Raw genomic sequence first — 14,466 nt, forward strand, 5'->3', positions numbered from 1 at the left:
TTAGAAAGCTTCCATGCAATATAATTTCTCTCTGTCCTCATGAGCATGATTATGATTATCACCAACAGGACTAGCAAATTGTAGAAACTCCTTGTCTTGTTCAAAAATGGACACTTGTTGTCGATTCAAGTTAATAAACACTTCAATTCCTCTATTTTGATCTTGTGTATTCATCAAATAAATCATATTGCTAAATGGTGTACTTGCTATGCTTGCTCTTGTAGGTCTCCCCCATCCAAAATCCAAATCTTGGAATGGAATGTTACATACACTACTACATCGATACACATCGTGACATGAACTCTTCTAACGATACGATTGATCATCCTTTGTTCCTGTATTTATTTTATTTGCGTATTCAAGCATCTCTGATACCCATTTGTTTTCTTTGAAATTGTCTCTGGTGGAAAGCTCTTGTTTGGACTTTCTTATATCCGCTACTAATTTTGGTAACCTAAGGTCTTCTAGGTTATATATTGGTGTAGAGAAGGCGGTGAGAATGTTTCCGATTGTGGATGCTGATTTTATTGAAGGTGGAATTGTTTTTCGTAAATCAGTTACTAAAACCATTTGAGACGAAGAATCATTACCATTTGGAATTCGATACTTTCTTCTGCATTTGGCTCAACCACAACAGGGAACTTTAGTGGGCCATCGGGTAGAGATGCCATTAATGAGTCCTGAACATAATACGAAGGGGATGATAATTCACCATTTGGATGTTCTCGGGTTAATGTAGCCCAATCCTTCAAAAAAGACAAGGCACTACGTGCATCACCCACCTTATGTGACATACACACACTTATTGCCATTCCTCCACAATCAAAGTGGCTAAGTTGAGCTACGCTCAATCGACCACTATGGTGCAGATGAAGGTGTTTCTTTCACATAGTCAGCTACTAGGAGGGGTGATTTTGATGATGGAAAACCTAAACCTTAGGAAACATAAAGTTGTTTGCATTAGTTGGTGTTACCTATACAAGGAAGCGGGGGAGGATGTGGATCATCTTCTGCTACATTGTAGTCTAGACAAAAGAAAGTGTGCAATATGCTAATAATGGTAATTAGCATGTATATAAAACGTGCTTTAGACTTTCCTGCATTTGACCAAGAGGATTCTTCATGTGCATTGCTAACAGTAGAATGTCCGATGCTGCTTAACACGGAGACGGTAACAATGGCTTTGAACCATGTTACAAGCATCCCTTTCAAAGATTTTTGCCCTAATTGGTTATCATTTAGATCTTGATAGTAGACTTATGTAGNCTAAGGTCTTCTAGGTTATATATTGGTGTAGAGAAGGCGGTGAGAATGTTCCCGATTGTGGAGGTTGATTGTATTGAAGGTGGAATTATTTTTTGTAAATCGGATACTAAAACCATTTGAGACGAAGAATCATTACCATTTGATATGTTTGCACCAGCAATTGCTGCACATTTGTAAACAATTGCACTAACAACCTCAGTCGTAGTTGGATTTTGCACTATTGATGATGGATCATCAACGATCAATGCTTTGAGAGCTCTTATATTGGATTCAGATAAAAAAAACCTCTTTTCAAATTCGACATTTTCTTCTGCATTTGGCTCAACCACAACGGGGAACTTTAGTGGGCCATCGGGTAGAGATGGCATTAATGAGTCCTGAACATAATACGAAGGACATGATAATTTACCATTTGAATGTCCTTGGGTTAATGTAGCCCAATCCTTCAAAAAGGAAAAGGCAATACGCGCGTCACCCACCTTATGTGACATGCACACACTTATTGTCATTCCTCCACAATCAAAGTGGCTAAGTTGAGCTACGCTCAATCGACCAATGTTAAGTCTGGGCGATGAACGACTTGATCCATTGGACAATTAACTTCAACTTCAAAGAACTCAGCCCCAGTGTCATCACATTGAATAGTGGCATTATCTCTTAAACTTCCAACCCTTGGTTGATGATAAGCCAATACTTTTGAAAATGAGTTTTCTAGAAGTTTAGAGAGTTGTTTTGGACCTTGTTCTAATTGATGTTTTGGGTAAAATAAAACAAGGGGCATATAAAAATTACCCATACATTGATCAAGAAGTGAAAGTTTGTGAATTCTTTGAGTTGATGGAGTGGGAGAAAAAGGTTTCACAACTTTCTTGGAGATTGTTGATAGCAATCTTGAAAAACTAGACATCTTTAATTTTTTATTTATTTTTAAATGCAAAATTAAAATCTCACACTAATGAATTTTTCTTCTTAGTATTTTGTTACTATATATAGATACATTAGGAAAACAGTATTTAAATACTAGCCAAAAAAGTTTAAACAATTTTTTTCTCACTTTGGAATAAATGGTCAAATTTGGATTGCCATATACTATATGCATAACAATAACAATAAAACTCCTATTTTATTTATTTAGTCAAACAGCACCATTTGGAACTGTTCTAGCAATGTCAAAGATTCCAATCTTTATCAACAAATAATATCGGCGCAATGTAATCGAGCTAAATTTAGACGAATCAAAATAAATATCGTCAAACTCTATTAAATATGGGTAAAAAATATGAATCACATCCCAAGTCGTTCGACTCTTAATTTTTTTTTCTTAATTTGTTTTATATACTTAAAGAAAAGTTAAGTAAATAAATTGTTCTTTATTATAGCTTTACATGATATAACAAATGAAAAAATATATTTTTAATTTGAACTTTTTGACAAGATTTATCATTAGTCAATTTAGGTTACATACTTAACTCAAATTATTTCAAACTCTTAAACGAGCTAACAAATCAAGATAAACTAGATTAATAATGGACAAATTAACACTTAAACATATTGAACGAACAATATTTTCATAAACTAGTTTTATCACCACAACATCAATTATTAATTATTTTTAAAAGAATAGAATAAATACATGAGCAGGGCACACATAACATTGAAAACTCCTAAAACAATATTTTTTTTTTCTGCCCATATATTTTTTTTTCCAATTTCGCACTGTGATAATATTATTTTAAAAAAAAGCAAGAAAGTCAAACTTCTTTGATATGATGAATATAAAATATTGAACAACTGATATCTGGTCTTAGTACATAATTACGTATCATGATTCATGCTAACTTTATGGTGTAACTTATTTTTTAAAATTATTTTTTCATATTCAACGTGTATTTAATTTAAACTCATTTGAAAAATAATTTCCTTCAGTGTTAAAAAAAACTTATACCATTGTGTTAATTTAATCGGTGCCAACATGTTACTCTTTTAGTTTTTAGATTATATAAACGTTATGTATTATTAAAAATAAAATTCATATAATATAATAATAGAAGTTATAAATAGACAGTGTATCAAACTTAAATTCTAACAAGTCCCACAAATCAAATTACTATTATAGTGTTGTCTCAATTATAAAGAACATATATAATGGGATAATCAATGGTCAACTTCTTTATATGATTTTTTTTCATTATCTTTTCTTTATTTATTTTACTCTATTTTAAAAAAAAGAAGATATTTTTTATTAATAAAAACAAATAAATAGTCAACTTTGGATTGCTATACTAGCTCTTAAAATTTCAAGGTAAAGGGCGGGACCCATTTTGGCAATCTCAAGTTCTTATTTATTTTTGAATTTTATAAATTTAATGTTCAATATCCATTTGAAATTCGATTAATTTAAACTTTATTAAAAAGTTTCACCTAAAAAATAAAAAATAAATTTTTTTAAAGCGTCTTCACTTTTTCAAAAATAATATTAACCTTTTATTTTTTTTAAAACGGCTGTCAACTTTTTTGTGTAAAATTCTTACACTTAAAGCAATTATTTTCTGCATGGCAATTTGGACTTTGACATAATTGTAATACTCCCTCTGTCCCATTTTATATGATGTAGTTTGACTCGGCACGGAGTTTAAGAAAGAAAGGAAGACTTTTAAAACTTGTGGTCCAAAATGAATGATAGAAATTTGTGTGGCTATAAATCATTTCATTAAGGGTAAAATAGACATTTTATAGTTAAATTGTTACTAAATATAGAAATGTGTCATTCTTTTTGGGACTGACTAAAAAGGAAAGTGAGTCATATAAATTGGGACAGAGGGAGTAATTAATTATAATGAAATGTTGAACACAGATTTGCTTATTGGAATAAATAGCTGACAATTTCTTTAAGAAAATGAAAACAACAACTACTATAATATATTTGTAAAAAAAATACACTCTATGATTTTACGTCACTACGACCAGAGAAGTCCTAACTTGTCGAGAATCTATTTGAGTCATAAAAAAATAAAATTAACATAAATAAATCATATTTTTAAGATGCAACTAAAATAGGTTTAGTGTAACTTTTTTTTTATTTATTTAATGAAAAATTTAAACACAAACGTTAATCTATTAACGTCTAAATTTTATAACATAAAACAGAAGTTTTTCTTAAACTTTATAAAATGGAAGTTTCTCTTCATAAAAAAAAAAAAACTAAATAACTCAAAATCTTCATTAAAAAAATATTGAATTTTTTAGTTTCTAAAATAGGAAAATACAACTAAGTACATAGTTTTAATCTAAAGAAATATCATGGTAAAAAGAATACTGAATACTAAAGTAAAATCCCTAATGCTTATTAGATATGTTAACAATTTTAGTTGTAGTATTTTTCTGTCTCTTTGATAGTTTCTTCATTTCTTAATTTTTCTGATCTTTTTACTTCTCATTCCATGTTTCATATTTACTTGACAAGAAAAAAACATTCTAAATTTAATATATAATTTGTCTAAGAGGATTATGAATATGCACAACACATAATTAATGTGTGTGTATGTATATGTCTAAAAAGTTTCTTTGAGAACTCTTTTTCCTTTTTCCTTCATTTAAAAAATGATAAAATAAGATTCATCTAAGCACTAATCTAAAAGAAAAATAAAGAAAAAACAAATTATGTGTGTGTATGTATATGTCTAAAAAGTTTCTTTGAGAACTCTTTTTCCTTTTTCCTTCATTTAAAAAATGATAAAATAAGATTCATCTAAGCACTAATCTAAAAGAAAAATAAAGAAAAAACAATGTTCAATGTTTATCTTAGCCTTATTCTAAGAGAAAAATCTTTGTTTATGATTTTTACTTATATATAAACGAAATTTTGAATAAACTAGAACATCAATAATATCATTCAAATCTTCCACTAATTTGTATATTAATCTTGAATCAATGAATAAAAGATGAAAAGAAATAAATTTCAAATTTAATTAAAAAAATTGTGGGGTAGATTGTTGGGTGGTCGGGTTGTGCTATGACCCTTCAATCTTTCGAAAATCTTTAAAAGAAAACCTTCGAATTTTTAATGTGGTGTTGACTGTTGGGTAGTCAGATTGAGGATCAGTGCAGGGTTATGAAATTTGAGGAAAAAGTGAAAAGGAAAGTGAAAAGAGTAATTTTTTATAAAGTGGAAGAAAAAATTAACTTTATAAAGTGTAAGAAAAACTCCACTTTATAAAGTGACAGATAAAGTTCTGTTTTATAAAGGGTAAGAATACTTTTCATTTTATGTTAAAATTTAGGCGTGCCATTTAAATTTTTTGATAAAACGAAAAAAAACTACACTGAGCATATTTTAGTTACATCCTAAAAATCTAACTTATTTATATTAATTTTATCTTTTTATGACTCAAATAGGTTCTGGACTGTCCTTACTTATAGTTAAAGGTGAATTTAGAACAAATTATATAAGTTCAACAAAAATATTAACAATAACTTTCCACTCGAACCATAATATCTATATATTGTACCATATAATAAGAGGCTACAAACACATAATTATTATTTAATTTATTATTTTTATAAATTTGATGTTCGTTATTCTTTTTGAAATTAGATCAATTTGAACGTCATTGAAAAGTCTCACCTCAAAAAGAAAATATATTTCTTTTATGGGATAATTCCAAAGACCTTTCTCGAGGTTTCGCTCTATAATACTCACCTCCTTTATGATTTACGATATTACACCTGAACTTATTTAAATAAACATAAATTCATTATAATTTAACAAATTTATCCCTCTTTATATTAATCCATATTATTTAAAAATGGATTATTTAATAAATACTTTAAAAATAAATTAATATGAAGGCAATGTTATACATGGACCTAGATAGAGACAGTGGCGAATCCAGGATTTTACGGTTTTGGGTGCTCACTATTTTTAATATAAACTTGTATTAATCAAAGAGCGTAATTGCGCGCTAAAATTCCTCAACAAGAGTGTTTTTTTTTAAAAAAAAAAATCAATAGTCAATCAAAATTCTTTGAATTGGTTCAAGAAAAAAAAAAAGAGGAACANCCTTATATTTTACAAATAAGAATAATATGGAAGAAAAAGTATTCACCTAAATGACTGTTATAAGCAAAGAAATACACTACATCAGACATGAAACAGAAAAAAAAAAATTAAAGCAATGAAAAGAAAATGAGGCAAAAGAATATATCATAATATTATGTTGCAACTGAAGTGAAGCAACCCTATTATCTTATATGATAATATGCATTTATATAAATTATATAAGTGCACAAAAAAGGAATATGAAACGGTATATTCAGGAAGTTCTTTCATCTTTCATTCAATATATATAATTATATAGAGTATTAACTTAAGATTTAATTGAGTAATAAATTGGGGAAGAGGAAAGATTAGATAATTTAGAGAGTTATTGGTCTATTTTAAAAAAAATGTAAATGAAGAAAGGAAAGGGTTCTTTTCTCTAACATAAAAAAACCAAAAGTTTTAAAGTATCAAAAATTATTATCTGATCATCGTCTCTTTGGTTTTTTTCGTTTTCCATTTATTATTTTATTATATAAAACAATTAAACCGTAACAAGTATAGAATTATATTACAACCATTTATTAAAAAATTTCTTTTTTTAGTTGAAGGGTATTTTTGTAATTCAACTTTTAACTTGGGAGCTTAATAAGTATAGAATTATATATATATATATCCAATAGTGAAAGTTTATGCATATGCTAAATGTCCATTTATATAAGATAAATTTAACTAATTTACCAAGTATATAATTAATTCATCATTAGTTTGTGCTAATTATAATAGAAGAAAATCAAAAGTTCAACGATTGCAAGTTTTCATAGTAAGTATTTATTGAAGCAATTACTTAGCATTTAATATAATTTTTTGAATATAATTCATCTGAAAATTTTTATACCTTTGCACGGTAGGAGTAATCGAGGTACACTTAAGGGTCATTTTAATTGTTCCTAAACTTTTGATTTTCTTTTGTCATTTAATAGGATATCATCCAATTGTACAAATATTCATTGTATCTATATTAATTCATGCCAAAGATTGTGAGTTCTCCATTTTTAGAATATAATATTATTATTATAAATATTTTATGATATTTATTATAATTAATGTGTATTTATATTTTTGTTCATAAATATGTAATAATAGTGTTTAATAGAATACAATAGTTTTTATTTATATTTAATATATATTTACATTTTTGTCCATAAATATTATGATATTACAAGGACATTTTTGTAATTCAACTTTTGACATAGAGGCTTCCCATTTATAATATGATATGATATATGATTTTCTTTTACAATGTCTCAATGCAAATATAAAGAGTTTATCCTGATCTATAGCTATTTCCTCGACTTCATGGAAGCAATAGATGCTACACACTCGTCAAAAAGATGTAACAAAGAAAAAGAATTTAACCAAAAATGGAAAGATACTAAGGAAATAGAATAACTTACATCTATCGGAGCACCACTCGTGATAATCATTACAGGTTCTCCCAATCAACATTTATGGTGGAAGTATGAGCAATTTTCGGTGTGGATTGAGCAAAAGACATTCCACACTGCTCAACAGGATATAAAAAAAAGAAAAGGAAAAAACTTAGCAAAAAAGAAAAGTGAAGAAAACAAAAATAACAAGCTTCTGAGGGAAAAGAATAACTTACATCAGTGGGAGCACCATTTGTTTTAATCATCACATGCATTTCCTATTGATAAATATGATGGGAATTTGAGCAATATTTGGCCAGTATTTCCCCTTGTCAAATTCTAGTAGTGGTATGAGCAATGGACATTTGTAAATTACTAGTATAGAGAGGGAAGAGGGCATCCCTTTTACTGAAAGGGATTGGAGATTACGGCAATCCTTGATGATCAGCTCAGAGAGGTAGGAGGGCAGTGCAAATTCGGAGAGTGATTGGAGTTCAGGGCAATTCTTGATCGTCATCTTAGAGAGGGAGGAGGGCAGTGCTGATTCGGAAAGTGATTGGAGATTACGGCAATTTCTGATGGTCAGCTGAGAGAGAGAGGAGGGCAGTGTTGATTCAGAAAGTGATTGGAGATTATCGCAATTCTCGATGGTCAGCTGAGAGAGGGAGGAGGGCAATGCTGATTCGGAAAGTGATTGGAGATTATAGCAATTCTCGATGGTCAGCTGAGAGAGGGAGGAGGGCAGTGTTGATTCAGAAAGTGATTGGAGATTAGGGCAATTGGAGATCTCCAGCTGAGAGAGGGAGGGGGGCAGTGTTGATTCGGAGAGTGATTGGAGATTAGGGCAATATAAATGTAGACATTGAAGTGAAGTGAGGTGGCAAAGATGTAGTGAATGGAGCTCATCATGGTATTCTAAACGTAGCTCAGAAAGAGAGGAGGGAAGCCCACCTTCTTCCAACAGTGACTGAATTTGAGGTAAATTACCCTCAATATATAGATATTGAAGAGAGGTGAGGCTTTTGAGAACTTGGCTGCTTAATGTTTTCAGATTGGATATGCTAAGACTCTTAATAGAGGAAGGCAACTCCCAATGTTGGATCTCTTCATCACTGCCATCATGTCTGATCTCTAACTCAGTGAGACAGGGGAATCTCTGTAAACACCACTCCTTTTGGCCGTTCACTAGTTTCTTGCAATGACTGATCTTCAGGACTTGTAAATTGAAGAGCTCTATTTCTGGCAGACACTTGAGCTTCTGACAACCCCAAATATCCAAAGACGTCATCGCAGACTCAACTGCCACCGAAAGTATTTCAAGATTCTCACAATCCTTAATCTCGAGACTTTCAGTGGCAGTAGGAATCAAAAACCTAGTAACGTTCTGGCAACTCCAAATAGACAATTTGCGTGCTCTTGGGAGAAACTCATCTATGCAATCACATTTTTGCAGTGTCAATTCCTCGAGAAACGTGTTACAATAACCAACTGGCTCCTCCAATTTCAATTTCTGACAATCAGCTACCCATAATGTCTTCAAGGAAGTGGGCAGTATGCTAAAAGGTAAGGAGGTAAGAGAATTACAATCACTAATAACTAATACCTCAATCTGCTTCATTCCCTCAAATTGGGATCTTAACAGTTGAGCTTCCTCAAAAAGAGGTGTCTCTGAAATTCTTAATTCTGTCAGAGAACAAAGATTTTCAGGCAACTTCCCCATCAACTTCGGACATTTTTTAATTGAAAGGTACTCAAGTATAGGGAACTCCCCACTTCCTAGAATGTGCCATTGCTTCCACTCCGGCATATCTGCAAATTTAAGCTCCTCAAGAGAGTTAAAAGGCTTTTTGGAGGATGAACTACCATAGAATTCTTGTGTCACCTCTGTTATTCCATGCATCCCTTCAATGTAAAGGAATCTCAAAGAAGGAAGCTGTCCTAGTGCTGGCAAAGAATCACAGTCCTTGCAGTTGCTAAGAGACAATTCTACTAGCTGAAGAAACGAAGGATCAGCCAGCCAATTTGAAAATTTGGTCCCTCTATATCCGGTGATTTTGATTTCTTTTATGTTTGTGTATGGCCGTAGCCCATCAAGTATGGATCTTTCAGTTTGTGAATCGTCGGCAGAACTACCTTCACTCCACTCCAAATATAACTTCTCAACATGTTCCTTTTCCTTCATATTTGCTTTCAGAGCTTCCCTTCTATCAACTACTTTTTGCAACTCTAGAACTGATAGAGATCCATACAAGTTCTGTACTTCACCCAAATCTTCCATTCTCCAACCACCGCTACCACCTACAAGAAACTTGGCTCCCACTAACACTTGGAGGCTTTTCAACTTGCTCAGATGTAGCGGCATCTTCAAGCGACGAGTGTTGCTTATGTCAAGATGACGCAAGTTAATCAACTTCTCCATATGCAGCGGTAGCTCCTCAAGATAACGACAAGATGACAGGAGAAGTGTCTCTAAGTTATACAATGCACAAATGGAATCTGGCAACTCTCTAATCTCTGTCCGAGAAAGGTCCAAAAATCTGAGGAGCTTTAATTTGATAATCAAGTCATTTGGCAACTCCTTAATCATATAACCTGACAATGATAATGCCCTTAAGGATGTTAGTCTTGGCAGTATGCTTAATGCCCTTAAGGATGTTCGTCTTAGCTGTATGTTACGCAATTTTAACATCATACTTGCTCTCTTGCTTAGGTTAGGTGAGTACCATGTATTGATTGGAAGCAATGTCCTCAGCTGCTCTGATTTGGAGAGTAGTTTCAATTTCTCAAAGTCACCTTCTTGTCCCATGGAATAGGACATGTGCCGACTTTTTTCCAACATATCATCAGATTTGCTCTCTTCCAACCTAATACAATATTTGGAAGATGCAGTTTGGGCCAAATCATTGATAAGGTCATGCATTAAGAATCTCTCTGATTTCCTTTCAGACTCTGGGACCCTTTCAAACAATGATCTTGATCTCAACTCGTCAAAGTATTTATTACCTAAACAAAACTGCTTTACAAGACCATTAGCAATCCACAGGTAAATAACTTGGTCTTTGCAGAATACATAATCTTTGGGATATATCGCACAAAAAGCAAAACATTGCTTCAAATGTGCAGGAAGATCATTATAGCTCAACATCAATGCTGGTAATATACCTTTCAAAGAACTTGCCTGCTCCCATATTTCACTTTTTAAAATGTTTCTCCACTCATCCACATCTGATATGCCGCGTAAAACACCAGCAAGTGCCTTTAGAGCTAAAGGCAACCCTTTGCACTTGTCTGCAATTTTTTTCCCAACCTCTTCAAGTTCTGGATGATCCCTATTTTCTAGTGAATGTCGTTTGAATAAAGCCCAAGAGTCTTCACTAGACAGAGTCCCCATGGTGATTGCGCAACGATCAGCACACATCATCTGAGCAACACTCCCCTTACGTGTTGTTACAATGATCTTACTTCCCATATCTCCTTGTACAAAAACATTTCTTAGGCTATCCCACTCACTATAGGTATCATTCCACACATCATCAAGGACAACAAGAAACTTCTTTCCTTTCAGGCTTTCCTTCAATTTGACCTGTAGCTGATTAAGATTGCCGTCATCCTTCGAGTCAAATGAGCCAATTCCTTGAAGTAACCCTTTAGTTATTCTCAAAGCATCATATGGCTCAGAAACACAATACCAAGCTCTCAAACCAAAATGGTTCTTCACCTTCTCATCATTGTAAACCACTTTCGCTAGTGTTGTCTTACCCAAGCCGCCCATTCCAACAATAGGAACTACAGTCAGGTTTCCTCCACTTGCATCTTCAGACAGTGGCGGATCTATGAAGGGATGTGGGGGTGCCACGCCACTCCCGAACTTCGACGGAAACTCTATATATACATAGGTATATATAGATAATATTTATATAAATATAAAGTGTGCCACCCACAGAACAAAATTGGCTTGTGGTGCCATGGTAGAAGGGCAACTTTAGAAGATTGAGGTTGCAGGTTTGAATCCCATTTGGCACCCACGGACTCTAAATCCTGGATCCGCCACTGTCTTCAGACAATAAACGGTCAATCAAATCCTTTATTTCCTTGTGCCTACCAAAGATATCAGATTCATCAACCAAACAAGTTGAAGGTGTTCTAGTTTCTTGTTTAGTCGAACCAAAATGTTTCTGTAAGCCAAGGTCACTAATTTGATTTTGCAAATTCTCCAATGTTTCAATAGTCTTTTCCAACTTTTCATTTATGTTAAGAAAAGAATGATCACCCAAGCACAGGTTGCAAAATCTACAATGTTTCAATAGTGTTTCTGCAAGATTTTGATGCTTACCTTCCACCTTAAGCTTCAAAGCTTCATAATTGACTTCTTCAATCAAGTTTTCAGCAGAGTCCACAGCATTTCGAAGCTCCTTAAGCCAGTCGCTCACAGATTGATTTGATGCTTGCTTATTCTCTGCATCACTTAGCACAATCTGAAGGCCACGCAAAGTCGATTTCAGCTTGTTTAAGAGCTGAACATCATTCTTACGCTTCCGAAACATTTTGAGCAGATCACCCTCAGGTGCAAGCCTATCAAAGAGAGCATTCAAAGCTGAAGAGAGAAATGCACCACCAACTGCTAAGCCAATCTCCATTTTTGAAATCTGAAAAGCAAAACAAGGAGAACACAAAATGATTTTTTAAGAATTTTGGCAAGATAAATTTTTCAATCTTCAATTACTAACAACTTTACTTTACCTGTTGAATGCTAAGAGTAATTTTCAAACAAAAATGATCACAGATATCTCTCTTTTACTAGTAAATTTGCAAACAAGAACTTGTAATTGGTACAACTATGTTTGCTAGTTCCTATTCATTACCTTCTCAATTGAATAATTGAAGGTACTTGGGGTCGTAGACAGAGGCGGACCCACGCGTTTATGTGAGGATGCATGCACATGCATCAGTCAACTTGATTTACTATGTAAATTTTAAACAGATTTATTTTATTCAATATTTACTTAATAATCATATTGAATTAAAATATAAGTAGACAATAGTAATTTTGAGCAACACATCTTTCATATATCATACTTGTGTTTATTGTTTTATCAATTAAGGGTAAAATAAAACCTAATTATGGTAGAGATTTTGTTAATATAAAGTAATTCCTATTTAGACACTTACTAGTCATTTGGTACAATGTCAGAGAAAAAAAAGAAGACAAAGACTTTTCACTCAATAAGAAGACAAAGACTTCATCTGATTTATTATTTTCTCAATTCAATAATTCAACCAAGAGAGTAAAGGTGCGTGTAAAAGGGCCCCTCAAAAATAAAAGAGTTCAGATAAATTTCTAAACTCATTTTATTTATGGTGCTAAAAGAGACTACCATATCATGAATATGTTGAAGTAACGGTGAATTTGCCTTCGAATAATTTATAGGTCATAAATTCGAACAGTGAAAAATAGATACAAATATTTTTATAAAGTGCTTGAGGTGCATTTTTTTCTCGAAACATACTAACGTGAAATATTTTGTGCATTCAGAGCTACCCTTGCCTTATCAACTGTGTATTGAAGCTCAATGTTTAGTGACAGAGTTCTTTGAAGAAGCTCATTAACATTTCTAATACGTGTTTTTGGAGATAATAATAGGCATGTATAATTGTTATAATTTATAGTAATAGTGTGTTAGTAGAAGCTACAAATGTTCGTTATTTTAACTCAGTAGAATTATTAAGTAAAGATTCAACAAAATGAATATGTTAGAACTTATATATTTCCTTAGTCTCGATATGTATCTTACTTTTTATTTTGATTCTACCTTGTAAGTTTAAGATTACAAAATTTGAAAAATTACATACATCTTTAATTTAATCATAAATTTCAAAAATCTCTTTTTGTTTTTTAAACTTTGTTCTCAAACAAAGTATAATAGAGCGGAGTTGGTACATCTAGTCTGCAACCAGAGGCGTATCCAGGATTTTGAGATGATGGGTGCACTATTACGAAAAGATGGACTAAGAAATAAATTTGATCAGTTTAACATTTAGGTTCTTATCATTGAAAATCTTTCAAATTTTAAAATTATAGGTCCAAAATTATTTTTTATCTATCCAAACCACTTAGAGAGATGTTACCCAATTTTAGAAAGAAAATAAAACAAGATAAATGAAAGATTCAAATTTCTAGCCTCAGAGGTGCACCCAATCATCATCACACAACATTATATGATACTTCAAGTGTGGGTTCACACATCTATATTTACATATATTTTTAAAAATATAACACTACTATATATGAATTCAGGAGGGGAGCATGGGTTCACGTGAACCCGGTGACCCCCTCCTGGATACGCCTATGTCTGCAACCATGTGCTCTATTCTATATATTGATTGTTAGGTTATTGTAAATTTGTAATGTAGTGGAAAAGGAATAAAGCATAGGACCAAGACAACACAAGTTGTGTCAAAAGTAAATGATTATAAAACTTAATTGTCATCAATCAATTTATTCCAGAACCTACCCCTCTTAACTACACAATCAATATGTATAATTGGTACAATCTACAGCTGGCATTCATAGTGGGGGTGGGGGGTGACTATGATTTTTTCTCATTCCAAAAGTAAGACTCTTCAAACAACAAGAAGACAATAATAAATTGAAGCAATATACTAATTCATTACTTTCTCAATTCAATAATTGAAGCAAGAGATGAATGGTAATTTAGTAGGGGTGTAGAAAGG

The 14,466-nt window shown here is 32.2% G+C and overlaps 1 protein-coding gene and 1 pseudogene across 1 annotated transcript; both read right to left on the reverse strand.

Annotated features, from left to right (window-relative positions):
* Window positions 1–2,176, reverse strand: LOC125851996 (acyltransferase Pun1-like; annotated as a pseudogene).
* Window positions 2,177–7,551: 5,375 nt separating this feature from the next.
* On the reverse strand, window positions 7,552–11,550 carry LOC125851998 (putative disease resistance RPP13-like protein 1). Its single transcript, XM_049531718.1, has 2 exons — window positions 7,971–11,550; window positions 7,552–7,868 (listed from the first exon to the last, which is right to left on the reverse strand). Exon 1 carries the CDS (start codon window positions 11,504–11,506, stop codon window positions 8,000–8,002), a length of 3,507 nt encoding a protein of 1,168 aa, XP_049387675.1. The 5' UTR covers window positions 11,507–11,550; the 3' UTR covers window positions 7,552–7,868; window positions 7,971–7,999.
* Between the last annotated feature and the right edge of the window lie 2,916 nt (window positions 11,551–14,466).

The sequence above is a fragment of the Solanum stenotomum genome, unplaced genomic scaffold (assembly GCF_019186545.1).
Source record: "Solanum stenotomum isolate F172 unplaced genomic scaffold, ASM1918654v1 scaffold31411, whole genome shotgun sequence".
Lineage (NCBI taxonomy): Eukaryota > Viridiplantae > Streptophyta > Magnoliopsida > Solanales > Solanaceae > Solanum > Solanum stenotomum.